This window comes from Lipotes vexillifer, unplaced genomic scaffold (genome assembly GCF_000442215.2).
Source record: "Lipotes vexillifer unplaced genomic scaffold, Lipotes_vexillifer_v1.1 scaffold1233, whole genome shotgun sequence".
Taxonomy (NCBI): Eukaryota; Metazoa; Chordata; class Mammalia; order Artiodactyla; family Lipotidae; genus Lipotes; species Lipotes vexillifer.
The window spans coordinates 1,012,233-1,025,477 of NW_006782167.1; the positions used below are offsets into that span (position 1 = coordinate 1,012,233).

The window sequence follows — 13,245 nt, forward strand, 5'->3', positions numbered from 1 at the left end:
TTTTTTTTTTTTTTTTTTTTTTTTTTTTTTTTTGCGGTACGCGGGCCTCCCACCGCTGTGGCCTCTCCCGTTGTGGAGCACAGGCTCCGGACGCGCGGGCCCAGCGGCCACGGCCCACGGGCGCAGCTGCTCCGCGGCACATGGGATCCTCCCGGACCGGGGCACGAACCCGCGTCCCCTGCATCAGCAGGTGGACCCCCAACCACTGCGCCACCAGGGAAGCCAACTTCAGCTATTTTTAAGGTGTGCATCTGTGCCTATTTACCCCACCATGAAAATGTATTAAAAAGGAATTCAAACAAAAAAAAACTTTTTTGTTGCTTGACTTTTGAACATCCCTAAAAGAACTCTTGAATACCAAACTTAAGGGAAATACTGGTCATAGGAACATTAACTACAAGCTTTAAACAAATTTTTAATTCCTAAAATTTAAAAAGGTAAGTCATAAAAGTTATTTGATCCAGAAAAACTAGGCCTATGAGAAGGAATTAAAAACAATAAGTCTCTTGAAAGTAAATAAAAGAATTTTTAAAATAATCGCTTTGAAGGCCTTAGCCAAGAAAGTTGTGCAAGAGCGTCCCCTACTGTCTGTGGAACAAATGCAGGTGACGGGCAATGATAACATGGTTTGCACATTTCCAGATGACTTCGGTACAGTTCCCCTTTCTCCATACCTCTCTTTAATCTATCAGTAGATGCTTATAGGGCTTACCAGGAGTCCAGGAGTGTGCTGGGTGCTGGAAGAAATGCAAAAATAAACACTCAAATTTGCCTTTAAGGAATGAGCCATCTTTTACTTAGACTAGATGTTACTAACACCAAGAAATCATCAAAGCTAAACTTGAGGGGTATTTTTTCGCTGTAATGGAGAGAATTGGCACAGAGTGCTCAGAAACATTTGGAGAAGGAAGTGAGCTTTACATGCTGGGGAGGATTTTTTAGGGATGGCAGCCTACGGCCCACCACAACTGACCACAGAGATGTCATGGTGTTTGGAGACACATTGTTGTAAATGTTTTTCATTCGAATGCTTTCTGCCAGAAGCAAAGCTCACTTCATCCTCCACCAGGATTCACACATTTATTTTGCATACATGGTCCCATGTTTGCATTCAGGGGTTTATCACCCCCGATTTAAATAAACAGAGGGGAGAGAAAAGGAATTTAAGCAGAGGGAGGGCTGGGTAAAATTCCCAGGCAGGAAAAGTATCTCTGAGGGACTCTAGAAGTCCTCCTGTGTGTGGAGGGACAGGTGTAGGTCAGGGCGGCGTGGGAGGGGCTGAGATTGGAGATGGATAAAGTCAGCTAAGCTTCCCCCAAAAGAATGAGCTCATGAATGTGGAGGTTCTGGAAAACCAGCCGGGCATACACAAACGGACGGTGTAAGGATGTGCCCTAACAGGTGGGCAGCACGCTGAGGTCGGCCAGCATCGGTGAGTGGCGTCCCCCTGGAGGGCGTCCACCTGGAGGGCCAGAGGAGCCCCGGCGTCAGAGACCTGCTCCCTGCTCCGGCCCACTGACTGCCCTGCAGAGGACTAGTCAGGTGGGAGATGGGAGACACGTCTCGTTGGTTTTCAAGTGAGCTTGCCCTTGACTTTTTAGTACATCGACGCCGAGCTGCCCCCAGAGTCGCCGCATCTCTACGGCCTCCATCCGAACGCGGAGATCGGCTTCCTGACCCAGACTTCAGAGAAGCTCTTTCGCACGGTGCTGGAGCTGCAGCCCCGGGACAGCCAGGCCGGAGATGGAGCGGGGGCCACAAGAGAAGAAAAGGTATATGGAGGGGTTGCCCGAGATATTCTGGGGAGCCCAGGACTGCCGAGGCCGCCCTTTCCCCCGCCGGCCGCGTTGCGCTCCACAGCGCAGACCGCACCGCGTGCGTCTTCCCCGCGCATGGCTGGTCCAGCCTCGCCGCGCAGACTCTCCGCCTCCGAGGGACCCGCCGCAGTCACGTGACCAGGCGGGCCCTCGGGGTGCCTGGTGGGAAGTCCCTGCCGCTGGGTGTGGCAGTGCTTCACTCGTTCCCCCAGAGGCAGGTTTTATTCCGTTTGCCAAAGTGAAGAAACGGCAGAGCTGAACAATCGTGGTTTGGGAACCTCGAAATGGACCTCACGGTTCCTTTTCCAAACTAAGTAATTATGTGTGGGGAGCCGTCCCTAGACACTCCATCCTCACTCGGCCAACTAGACGCTCGTGTGGACGAACTCGCTCCTCTTTAAGACGAAAATGCGGTCTCTGTGGGAAGGACAGTTAGTCCCCGAGTCTCCTAACGCACAGCTAGTGCTACTAAGCACAGGACTTCCCGAAACTTCAGGAAGGTGGAGGGGAATTGTTGGGTGGAAAGGCAGAGGAGGGTACCGTGTGGGTGTAGGGTGACCAGAGGCAACCTGGGAGCTCTGTTCCTGGTGAGGGCGCAGCAGAGGGCAGAAAAGGAAGGGGCTCAAAGTGAACCTTCTCCGTGATGCTTTCCTAAGACAAGGCAGTTCAGTTTCCAACGGATGCGTCTGCTTCACCCCACCTCCCCTCCAGAGTACTACCTGGATTCCTTTAGTTAGAGGTTCCCTTGTTACAAGGAAGATTAAGGATTAAAAAACCTGGAGAGTTATCGAACTTTTAGGCTTCAGGGATTGATTTTAGGAAAACAAACTGACTGATAGTAAAGGAGCTGGATGTTTGTTTAAAGGTATGGAGCGATGTCATTAAAATGAGTCTCAAATTTTAATATGCCTCGGAATGAGCTAGGGAGCATCTGCTTCTGGGGTCTGGGGTTAGGCCCAGGAATTTGCAGCCCAGCGATTGTGATGCAGGTGAGCCTACTTGTGAGAAAGCTGCTCTAAACCCCACTACTCAACCTGTTTTACTCTTTGATGCATAGGATATAATTTGAGAACAAAAGGAAGATAAGAAAGTTTATGTTGCCCAGAATCCAAACCACCTAGCATCAAAAATGTTCCTAGCTTAAAAATGAAAAGGCTGGGACTATGTGAGTAATAGGCTTAGGATTCTTTGGGCAGCATTAAAGGAAGCTTCTAGTTCTTGTCATTTCCTTATCCCCTTCTTCTGACCACTTCAAGAAATGGTGTGTGTGTGTTTGTGTATGTCAGAGATGAATGAAGTATGATCACTTGCCAGACTAGGAGAACCCAACTGCAACACAGATACTGGGAAGCGGGCAGATTTCGCTAATATACAGTTATTACCCAAGGAGGAAAAAGAAGGAGAGAGAAGAAGAGGGGAAAGGGGAAAAGGACACGAAAGAAATTCACGTAATAATACAAATGGCCAAGAAAAATAGTAAAATATTCTCAACATCACTCATAACCAAATGGAGTTAAGCGAAATATTATTTTTCACACAATGGTAACATTTTTTAAACGTGAGGATATCCAGTGGTGAAAACATAAGAAAAGATGTACTCCCATCTCTGTTAGTAGAGGTTTAAATTGTAGAGCAATTTGACAATAGCTACTAAAGCTTAAAATGTTCGTATATTTTACTCACAATTCTATTCCTAGGAATTCAACCAGTGGAAACACTCAAAAGGGCAGAGATGTTATGATATATTTCTTTATTGCAGGATTGTTTATAGTAGTAGAAATGATAAACAGACCAAATACCATCAATAGGGGGATGACTCAATAAATTATGCTATGCCAAAACAGTGAAATAATATATACTGTTAAAAAAAACAAGGTAAATCCATAAGTACTAACAAGGGAATGTGTTCAAGATATATTATTAGGGGAAAAAAGCAAGCTGAGGGACTTCTCTGGCGGTCCAGTGGTTAAGACTCTGAGCTTCCACTGCTGGGGGCATGGATTCTATCCCTGGTTGGGGAACTGAGATCCCTCAGGCCACATAGTGTGGCCAAAAGAAAACAAAGACAAAACACAAAAAAAGCAAACTGAAAAATCTGTGTGTATTATGATTCCATTTGTGATAGATAGAAAGAGAAGGAGGTGGGGAGGGAAGGGAGAGCGATAGAGGGAAGAGAAGCAGCAAGGCAGGAAGGAAGATATGGCAGACGTGATAAATATGGGGATGGATGGATGGATAGATGGGTGATGGATGGGTGATGGATAGATAGAGTCATATGCATTGAAGGACACCTGCAGAAATTATAAAACAATAATTAACAGGAACATGTGGCTTATTTTCCCCCTTTGAAGGAAGAGGCAAAATTTTGGGAGGATTTCGCTTCTAATATCAGAGGAATCTGTAATATTTAGATTTTTATGATAAGCATCTATTACTTTTCCAAAAGGAAAAACAAACAGAGGTGTTTGCTTGTGGAAGGAAGTAAAGTAGACCACATCCCTTGGCATGCACTGCTCCCATCTGAAGTGTCCTCTCTATGTCTGTGGATTTGCTCCCTCCTCAGGCAGGGTCTCCAAATCCTCCAAGCCCTGATCAGTGACAGAAGAGAACTCTGTTTCCCCATGTTCAATGTGTTTTGAAACAATAGCTCCAGACTATCTTTTCGTTTCTTTGTGAATAATGTCCAAATGGCAGCTTGCTGATACAGGGCTGTTTCTTCAAATTCAGCTCCAGAGACAGAACTATGACGTAGGTTTAGCCATTTGTCTTCTGTCTCAGCAGCAGCTTCCAGGTACTGTTAAAATTCCATTCCAGTTTTTGCTATGACAGAACCAGAGACCCAATTGTGACACGGCTATGAGTTTTTACTTTCTTTTCTTCTAACATGAGCTCTTTTCCTAGATAATGTATTGTCTGTTAACAATACAAGGCAAAATTAATATTAATAATCCTGTACATGTATAGGGTCCTTTGTAGCTTTCACATGCTGCCACATTCATCACCTCTTTTGGTTTGATCGCTTCACCAGCCCTGGGAGTTGGCAGGGGAGGGGGCAGTGGAGAAAGTTGCTCTTGGACATTTTTAATAGATGAGAGAATTGAGGTCTAAATGACTTGCTTAAATTCACATGGGTGATACATAACAACGCCGTATTAACTCAGTCAGGGTTCTTTGGTTGCAAGGAACAGAGGCCAGTTTCGCTGGAATAGGCAAGAAATAGCTCACTGTATCAAAGGAATACACTGAAGAAAGCATAGAAACCACAGTGGCTCTGGGGTCCCAGGGAGAGAGAAGAGTGGACCATCGCACTTCCCTCCACTTTCTGCACCTAAATCCTGGGCTTGAGATTCAAGTTTCATGCTCCTGGGAAAGATCATCTGATTGGCCCACTTGAGTCAGTGGAGGGCTGGGCCCGGTGACTGGGCCCCAAAACAGTGGGAAAGAGGTAATTTCACAAAAGGAAACAGGGACCCGTCATTGGAAGAAGAGGGATGAGATGAACGAACCAAAACAGCATCCGCCACACGCGTCCACCAGCTCTCCTGACTCCAGGAAGGGCTGGAACTGGAGCCCTGGCTCCCTCTCTCCCTCCCTCCAGCCCCTCTGCCAGCCACATGTTCTAGTAAGTCTGCACTTTCTCGTTTTTCCTTCTCTGCTGACAGAGCTCCTAGGCTTTACTCATTTGCTTCAAAATGGCAGACTCAGCCTCCCAGTGCTTGCCCCCCAGACAGCCCAGAGTCTCGGTGCCTCAATTCCAATTTTCCTGGAGAGAGGCCCTCAGTGTTCTAGCTCCCCTGGTCTGATTAGCTGACATTCCGCGTGACAAAAGGGTCCGTGGGGTGTGGGAGGAGGTTTACATGAGCTGTGGCGATGCTTCTTCCAGGACCCAAGGACAGGAACTGCAGTGCAGCCTCGTGGAAACTCCGAATGGAATGTTTACATGTCTCCGTCACTGCCGCTCATCGCCGCGGCTTCCCGTGCTTCCAAATGACCGCCCTAGGCCCAAGTCTGTCCTATGCCCTCCTAGCTCGATTCCCACAGCTAGCAGGGTCACTCTCTGGGTTTTTCAACTCCCAGTTCTCAGAAAGGACTCTGTGTTCATCCTTTTCAGCTGGTGCCAGAGGTCACAGAGAGCTGGCCAGCCTATACGGGAGGCCATGCTGCGGCTGGCCCTCAGCCCCTGACCCAGTTGGCCTCAGCGAGCGGGCAAGGGTATGCCCAGGGCACGGATGACTGGCATCTTTAGTGCCACGTGGCAGGGGATTGGAGGCCTTCTGGAGAAGTTGAACCCCGTCTTAACCCTGTGTTTCCTGTTGTGGGGCAGGTCAAGGCCGTCCTGGAAGAAATATTGGAGCGGGTGACAGATGAGTTTAACATCCCAGAGCTGATGGCCAAAGCGGAGGAGCGCACCCCCTACGTGGTCGTGGCACTCCAGGAGTGCGAACGGATGAACGTCCTCACCCAAGAGATGCAGCGCTCCCTGCGAGAGCTGGACCTCGGATTAAAGGTGGGCGAGGCTGGGGGCGGGGGAGGGAGGGCATTGCCAGCGGGAACCCCTTGTGGGAGGAGCGCCAGGGGAGCTGGAGAGCAGTGGTCACAGCAGCCTCACTGCCTAAGAAGGTGCCACTCGTAGAAACCAGAGTCTGGCCAGGCTGCAGGGAGGGTAAGACAGGCTCTGAAGCTGGAAGCTGGGAAGGCAGAATGAGCTGTGACTGGCAAGCTGCCCGGGAGCCCATGCTCTGAGTGCCGAGCAGAAGAGAAGTCTTGATGCCCTGTGTCTTCTGCTGACATGGGTGGTGTTGCTTTCATGGGACGTAGAAGTGTGTGCTGCATCAAAGCACAGGTTCTAGACAGCCCTGCAGCACCTCCCAGCTGTGCTGCCTCCTCGCTGTGTGGCCTTAGAGTGACTTAAGTCTCACTGCGTCTCAGTTTCTTCACCTGTAAAACAGGGATAGTGGTCCTACTTCATAGGGCTTTGGGAAGGATTCAATAAATAGGTTTGCATAGAATGTTTAGAGCAATGCCCAGCACGTGGCAAGTACCCAGAAGTGTAAGCTGATGGCATTATTATTACCACCCCGTCAGAGGAAAGGAAAGAACTTTAATCTCTTGCAACCTCATGGTTATCTGAAAGGCCCGAGATGCTGCACAAGCTCTGACGTTTCTCATGAGCAATGAAAGAGTCTATTATTTATACCACCAATTATGTAAATAGATCTATTTTATTCACCATAAGATAATTCCATCAAGTGCCCAGCACAAAGCCAAACAGAAAAGCGCTATAACTGTTCACCTGGATGACAGGTGAATGGGAGGTCCTGCTGCCTTTGAGGAGCTGAGGAAAGTAACTGTTGTCAGTTTATACTGGCACATTTATTAAAATAATTGTAACCCCAGACAGAGGGAAAGTGAGAACCCAGTTTTGTAGGCAGTGGTGAAAGCTCAGCCCAGCCCTGGACGTCCAGGCCTGTGATGTGCTGCCGCCCTTGTGTCTGCCTCTTGGAGTCGTATGACCACTGTCACGGGTTCAGAGGGCACACAACCATGAGCGTCTTCACATGTGGTCACATAGAAACTATGAAGTAGACTGAGAAATCTGGGTGAGTTTTTTTCAGTCTGTTAATTCCCATTCTGCCCCAATATGGATAGAAGGAAATAAGGAGAAAGGAGAGACGGGAAAGGATGTCGAAGGCTGATGCTATTTGGCAATGTTACCAAATTATGCACCGGCTTGTAATCAAAGGAAATACAGAATTCCATAGAACAATCTCAAACGTAAATAAGGACCTTGCCGGTCATTTTATGTGGCTCGGTTCCCTAGGTACGCAGGTATATATTAGTAATTATCTTGAGCTTGTTTGTTGCAGTCTTAGCTTAGTGAATTGTGCAATTTGGTGCAGTCTATTTACCCATCCGACTTCCAATTCATTCACTCACTTTTCTCTCCAGAGCCTTCGCTGCGGTTTGGTGTCATGGATCCCAGTGCGTGCCTGGGCGAGGATGAAGGGGTGGGGAGGGAGTTACTCTTTTCTTCCAGTCTAGCTCGAGCAGGGCTGGTGGATGGTCAGCCTCGGTGCTCTGCCCTTGGGGAGGCAGCGGAGACTGACAGGGGAGCCTTCCTCTCCAGACGGACAGTCTGGCGGGAAAATGAGCATACAAATGGATTACAGCACCAGGCAGGATTGATTCAGTGCCACACAGAGAGCGGTGCGAGAAGAAAGGAAGAAATAAGTATGTGGAATCAGGGATGGCCCCGGCGGAGAAGTGGCATGCAGGGGGCTTCGGAGGAAGGGTAGGATTATGACATGTGGCAATAAGAAGAATCTTCTAGAAATCCCAAGGTGAGGAACCCTAAGCCTGTTCTAAGAGTTAACTTAGTTTGGCTGGAGCAGAGGGTCCCCTCAGGTGAGTAAGAGTGATATGGTGAACTTCTAAAGGTGACTGGTGGTGACAACATTGACCCAGAAGCAGTCAGGACAACGGTCTGTTGCCTTTTTCTCCTGGTCCCCTGTGAGCGGAGGGGACAGATAGAGCAATCTCCACTTAAAAACGCTGTCATGAAAACCCAGTCTCATTAGGACAGGGCCCCAAACTGGCCTGGTAATCAGACTCCCTGGGGGCGTCATCCCAATATGTGTTCCTATCTCCACCCTCCAGTCCCACCAACCTGTGGAGCTGGGGTCTGGAAACCTATATTTTTAGCCAGCAGCTGGGTAATTCTTGTGGCGAGACAAGTTTGTGAATAGCATTAAGGCAAGTAGGTAGAAGAAAAGATGGACAGATGTCTTCATGGAACAGTGAAGGTGCAAGGGGACAGTGGCAGAGTTCAGAGAAGGAAAAGTTTCCAAGGCTGGGGAAGAGGTTAAGCTGAGCTGCAAGAAATGGGAGTCAGAGAGGAAACGGCTGAAACAGGAGGGGTTCACAGGACAGCCTGGCATGTGCGGGAGACGTGAGGGCCCCACTGGACAGCAGCTGGTACATGGAGCGGTGAGGAACTCACATCCCAGCTCCCAGCGGAACATGGAAGGGGAAGCATAATGGGAGGAGAGGAAATTCTGAGCGAGGTTTTCCTTCCGGTCCTTTCTTTCTCTTGAACAGTCACTTTGAAGTTCTAGGACTGTTTTAGGTGGAGCACAGGGAGACATGGGGCAACCCACACTACCCAGCACGTCAAACCGGCAAACCCAAATGCCCTGTCCAGACTGGGCACCAAATTAGAAAATGTCTGACATTTTAAGTCATTAAGTCAATACCCTTAGCATTCTTTATTACGAAATTTTTATTCATAGTTGGCTGGATGGGAAACCATGATGCTACCCAAAAGTACTGGCTGAACTGAGAGGTACAGCTCTCTAACCCCTGAGGACTGCGGGAGCCCATAGCACACAGCACACAGAAGTGGCCACCTGGGAGAGGTCTACCAGCCACAACCGTGTCCCCACAGAGGAGAATTCAGGAGAGTCAGACATCTGGCTCTCAGCCTTAAACAATGAAGAACCAGGTCCTGTGAGCATCCCAGAGCTGATTGGTCAGAGGTACTGACTCCCACTAACCAAATGCACAAAAGCCTGATGTACAAAACTCCCAAATGCCAGTTTATTCCTTTACAGTCCTTTACAACTAGGTATAACTTTCCAAGCGCCATTGACTGATGGCAGCCTGCCCAGAAAATTCTCTACCTGTGTTGGAAAACTACAGGAGAAGCTGGATTCCTATGCACTGTCCAGTATGGTAGCCAGTAACGACAGGTTAACACTTGAAATGTGGCTAGTCCAAACTGAAATGTGTTGTAAGTTTAAATTAAATGCCATATTTCAAAGATATAGGACAAAAAGGGGGAAATATCATATTAATAACTGTTATATTGATTAAATATTGAAATATTTGACATTTTAAATCTATTAAGTTAAATAACATATTATGAAAATTAAATTCATCTGTTTCTTTTTATTTTTTTAATGTAGCTACTAGAAAATGTAAAATTACACACATGTAATTTTGTGAATTTTAAATGTAAAATTACCCAGTCACAACTTGCATTGTATTTCATTTGGGCAGTGCTCTCTTAGATGGAGTCATGGCCAGCCCAGAATCTGGGGCTGGGAACTATTTTCTATTATTCAGGTATTTAATGGCATCAAACATTTTCCCCCTATGCTTCAGTGGCTGATTGCCCCTTCTAATTGACAAATTCTGTTTTTCTAAACATGTGAAAGATGTTCAGTCTTAAAGCCCAGCTCGCTGACTTGGGGAACCGCTCTGGCTCTTTACTCTCATCTGTTGTGTGTTGACTTAATAGTTCAGGTTTTGCTTTGGCCCTTTAGTGACTTATGGTCACCACCCCCCAGGCAACTGCCCTGGCCCACATGCCTGCTAGAGTGCACAGATGGACCAGCTGTGGTCACCCGCAGTCTGGACGCCAGACTGGGAAGGGTGGAACCCACATAATTCCCACTTCCCTCCCCATCTCTTTACCTCCTGGTGTTTCATTCATATGAAAGCTGGTTGCAAAGACCACCTTCAGAGGGAAGGAAAAGCAGACAGGGGCTGACCCTCAGAACAAGGTGCAGCCTGCAGCCCCTGGAGAAGGGCATATGTAGGCGTTGCTGACCCCACGTGACGGACGCTGGCCACGTGCCTGCGAGCCCAGAGCACCAGCCACTTCTGACCCTCCAGAGATGCCCTTTACAGATGGACATTCCTGGCCATCCAGAGGCTGGAGTCCTTAGGTTTGGAATGGAGCCTTTGAATCTGCGCTTTTAACAAGCGCACTAACTTAAAGCAATGAAGGCCTAGAGGGCAAATCAGGTTTTTATCTTATATTCTACCTAAGAAAGACTTTGAAAGCATTTATAGGGGAAAAAAAAGTGGTTAAGGCCACATCCAGGTAGCCCTCATACCCACCATAAAACGCCCCCCAGTCTTTAGTTCTCCCTGCTTTCCCTGCAACGTGGATGTGGAATAAGCCAGTCACACAGGACCCTGAACTACGTCATCTTCTTAAGGATTTAGTGTTCTCTTTGTGAGTTTTCTTTTTGTCGACTCTTGACCTATGAGGACACAAGTGCAGACATTGATCCGTGTTCCACGGGATCCAGGCAGGGGGAGTTTGAGGAGGTCAGGCTTGAGCAGATGGAAGCAGGTTTCTCTCGCAGGGAGCTGGAGTCCTTACAAAAGGCCTGCTTACCCACAGTTTGGCCCAGAAACTTCCTGTCTGCCCACCCCGCCTCCACCAATCTGGCAGCACCTGAGGAAGCGAATTTTCTCTGAACACCTTTTAGGAAACGCTGTCCCAGAGTCTGTAGGTTTATTCCTCTTTTCCTAAGAAAGGGACCCACATTACACTGAGTGAATTTGGAGTGGGGTTCTCTCTGGTTTCTTCTCAACCCCTCCTCTGAAAGTGAGTCATTTCTGTGTCCACTCAAGGCCATGGGCAGATCTGAGTTCAGCACCCTAACCACAAGGCGAACTTCTTTTCCTAAATCGTTCCTGCTTCACTCTCAAACGGGCAGAACCTAAGAGACAGCACATTCTTTAAGGCTCCATCGCTCATACTTTCAATTAGTAAACGCAAAATCATTGTCAGAATAACTTCTAAGCAGACGTGAGAAATTTTTAAGAAAGCCAAGTTACACATTTTATGCTTCCCTGCTGTCAAAATGATTTTAGATTTCTGAAGAGTGTTAAGTATTGCATATACATTTTTTTATTATCAGATTTTATTTTTAGAGCAGTTGTAGGTTCACAGCAAAATTGAGCAGAAGGCGGAGTTCCCATATCCCCCTCCCCCGACCACACCCAGCCTCCCCATCATCAATACCCCCAGCAGAGTGGCCCATCTGTAACAGCTGGTAAATCTACCCCGACCCCTCACAATCACCAAAGTCTCCTGTAGTTCACATTAGGGTTCACTCTGGGTGGTGTACGTTCTACGGATTTGGACAGATGTGTAATGACATGGATCCGCCATTTTAGTGTCTTACAGGAGAGTTTCACTGCCCTAATACTGCATATATTTTAATTTAAGCACATGATTTCTTCTTGCAATGAATGTCAGAGACATAGAGGTTTATGGGACCTCACCGTTTTCAGAAGTGGCACATCTCTGAGTAAGGCATGGTCACACGGAGTAAGTGATTGAATTAGCCGGGGGCGATAACCAGGCAACAAAGGACTTCTCTGTACCAGCAAACAACTGCGGCTGGCAGAGTCCGGGGCTCCATGTGAGTTCGTGTCTATTTGTCTCTCTGCCACGGCCCTCAGAGATGTGCCAAAGGACCGGGACATTTTCATCCTACTTTTTCCAGTAGTGCTGACCCAGTCCTGTTAGGTCAGTTGTGGGATGATTCCAGGGCGGGGGACCTTACCTCCCCACCAACTCGCATGGCCAACAACATTCACAGGTGCAAAAAACTTCCACAGACACACCCCAGCTCAAAACAACCCAAAACAATTCTGTGGGGAAGCAAATTTATTTGGTGTATTATTTATAAAAGCACTTTATAATTATGTGAGTTAATTGGCCATTGAAAACTTAAAATTTTTATTTTAAAGGGAAAAATAAATATGGCCTATATCTTTTTTCTTTTAAGTCTATTGGACTTTATTTTTTTGTAATGAGTCTTGATTTGTCTACACATCTTCTTATCTGCAGTTTAGCCAGTGCGTACTATTATATGCCCATAAACATGTTTTATTAAAACTGCAACATACAGAATTTTTAACACAACCCTGGCAAAAACACATACACTACAGTTTAATTACCAAACAGAAAACTAGGCCTTTCTGTTTAGAGCAGTGCTGTCCAATAGAACCCTCTGTAATGACGAGAATGTTCCATATCTGTGCTAAGGGCACGGTGCCTGTTGATGACACGAAATGTAGCTAATGTGACTGATAACCTTATAATTTTAACTCACTTGTGCTTAAATAGCTTCACAGGACTGATGGTCATCACATCAGACACGGCAAGCCTCACTGGGTACCCTAACCCCCGTGCAGACACCGCTGCAGTAGAGACAACACCTTCAAGAAATTGCAGACCCTTGGCATAACTAAGGTTACAAAGTTTAATTTACAGATGGTTTCCAATGTACATCTTCCTCTACAGGTTTCAGGCAGCAGTTGGAAGGGGACCCCCCTTCGCTGGAGGAGGACGGAGGAGCCCAGGCTTTAGGGTGAGGGTGGAATCAGCATGGAACCCACAGGTGGCTTGAGGTCTGCCGTGGACCTAAACTACTGTCAGGAGATACGTGTAGACTCTGACACCACAGGAGTGGGGAGAGGACCAGTCTCTGTGAGACAAACCTTGCAGATCAAGTACTAGACAGGGACGGTCATTGTGTCGCCCACCCCGGCCGTCATCTCCTGTCTTCCCAAAGATCCCTGAGGCCAGCTGTTTCCAGGGACTTGCTTGCCCCTCACTCTT

The 13,245-nt window shown here is 47.5% G+C and overlaps 1 protein-coding gene across 1 annotated transcript in view; it reads left to right on the top strand.

Moving 5' to 3' along the window:
* DNAH9 (dynein axonemal heavy chain 9) overlaps window positions 1-13,245 on the top strand; it is a 301,371-nt gene that overhangs the window by 283,010 nt on the left and 5,116 nt on the right. The window contains 2 exon segments of the mRNA XM_007455019.1: window positions 1,602-1,772; window positions 6,142-6,324. Coding sequence (XP_007455081.1) covers window positions 1,602-1,772; window positions 6,142-6,324 — 354 coding nt within the window.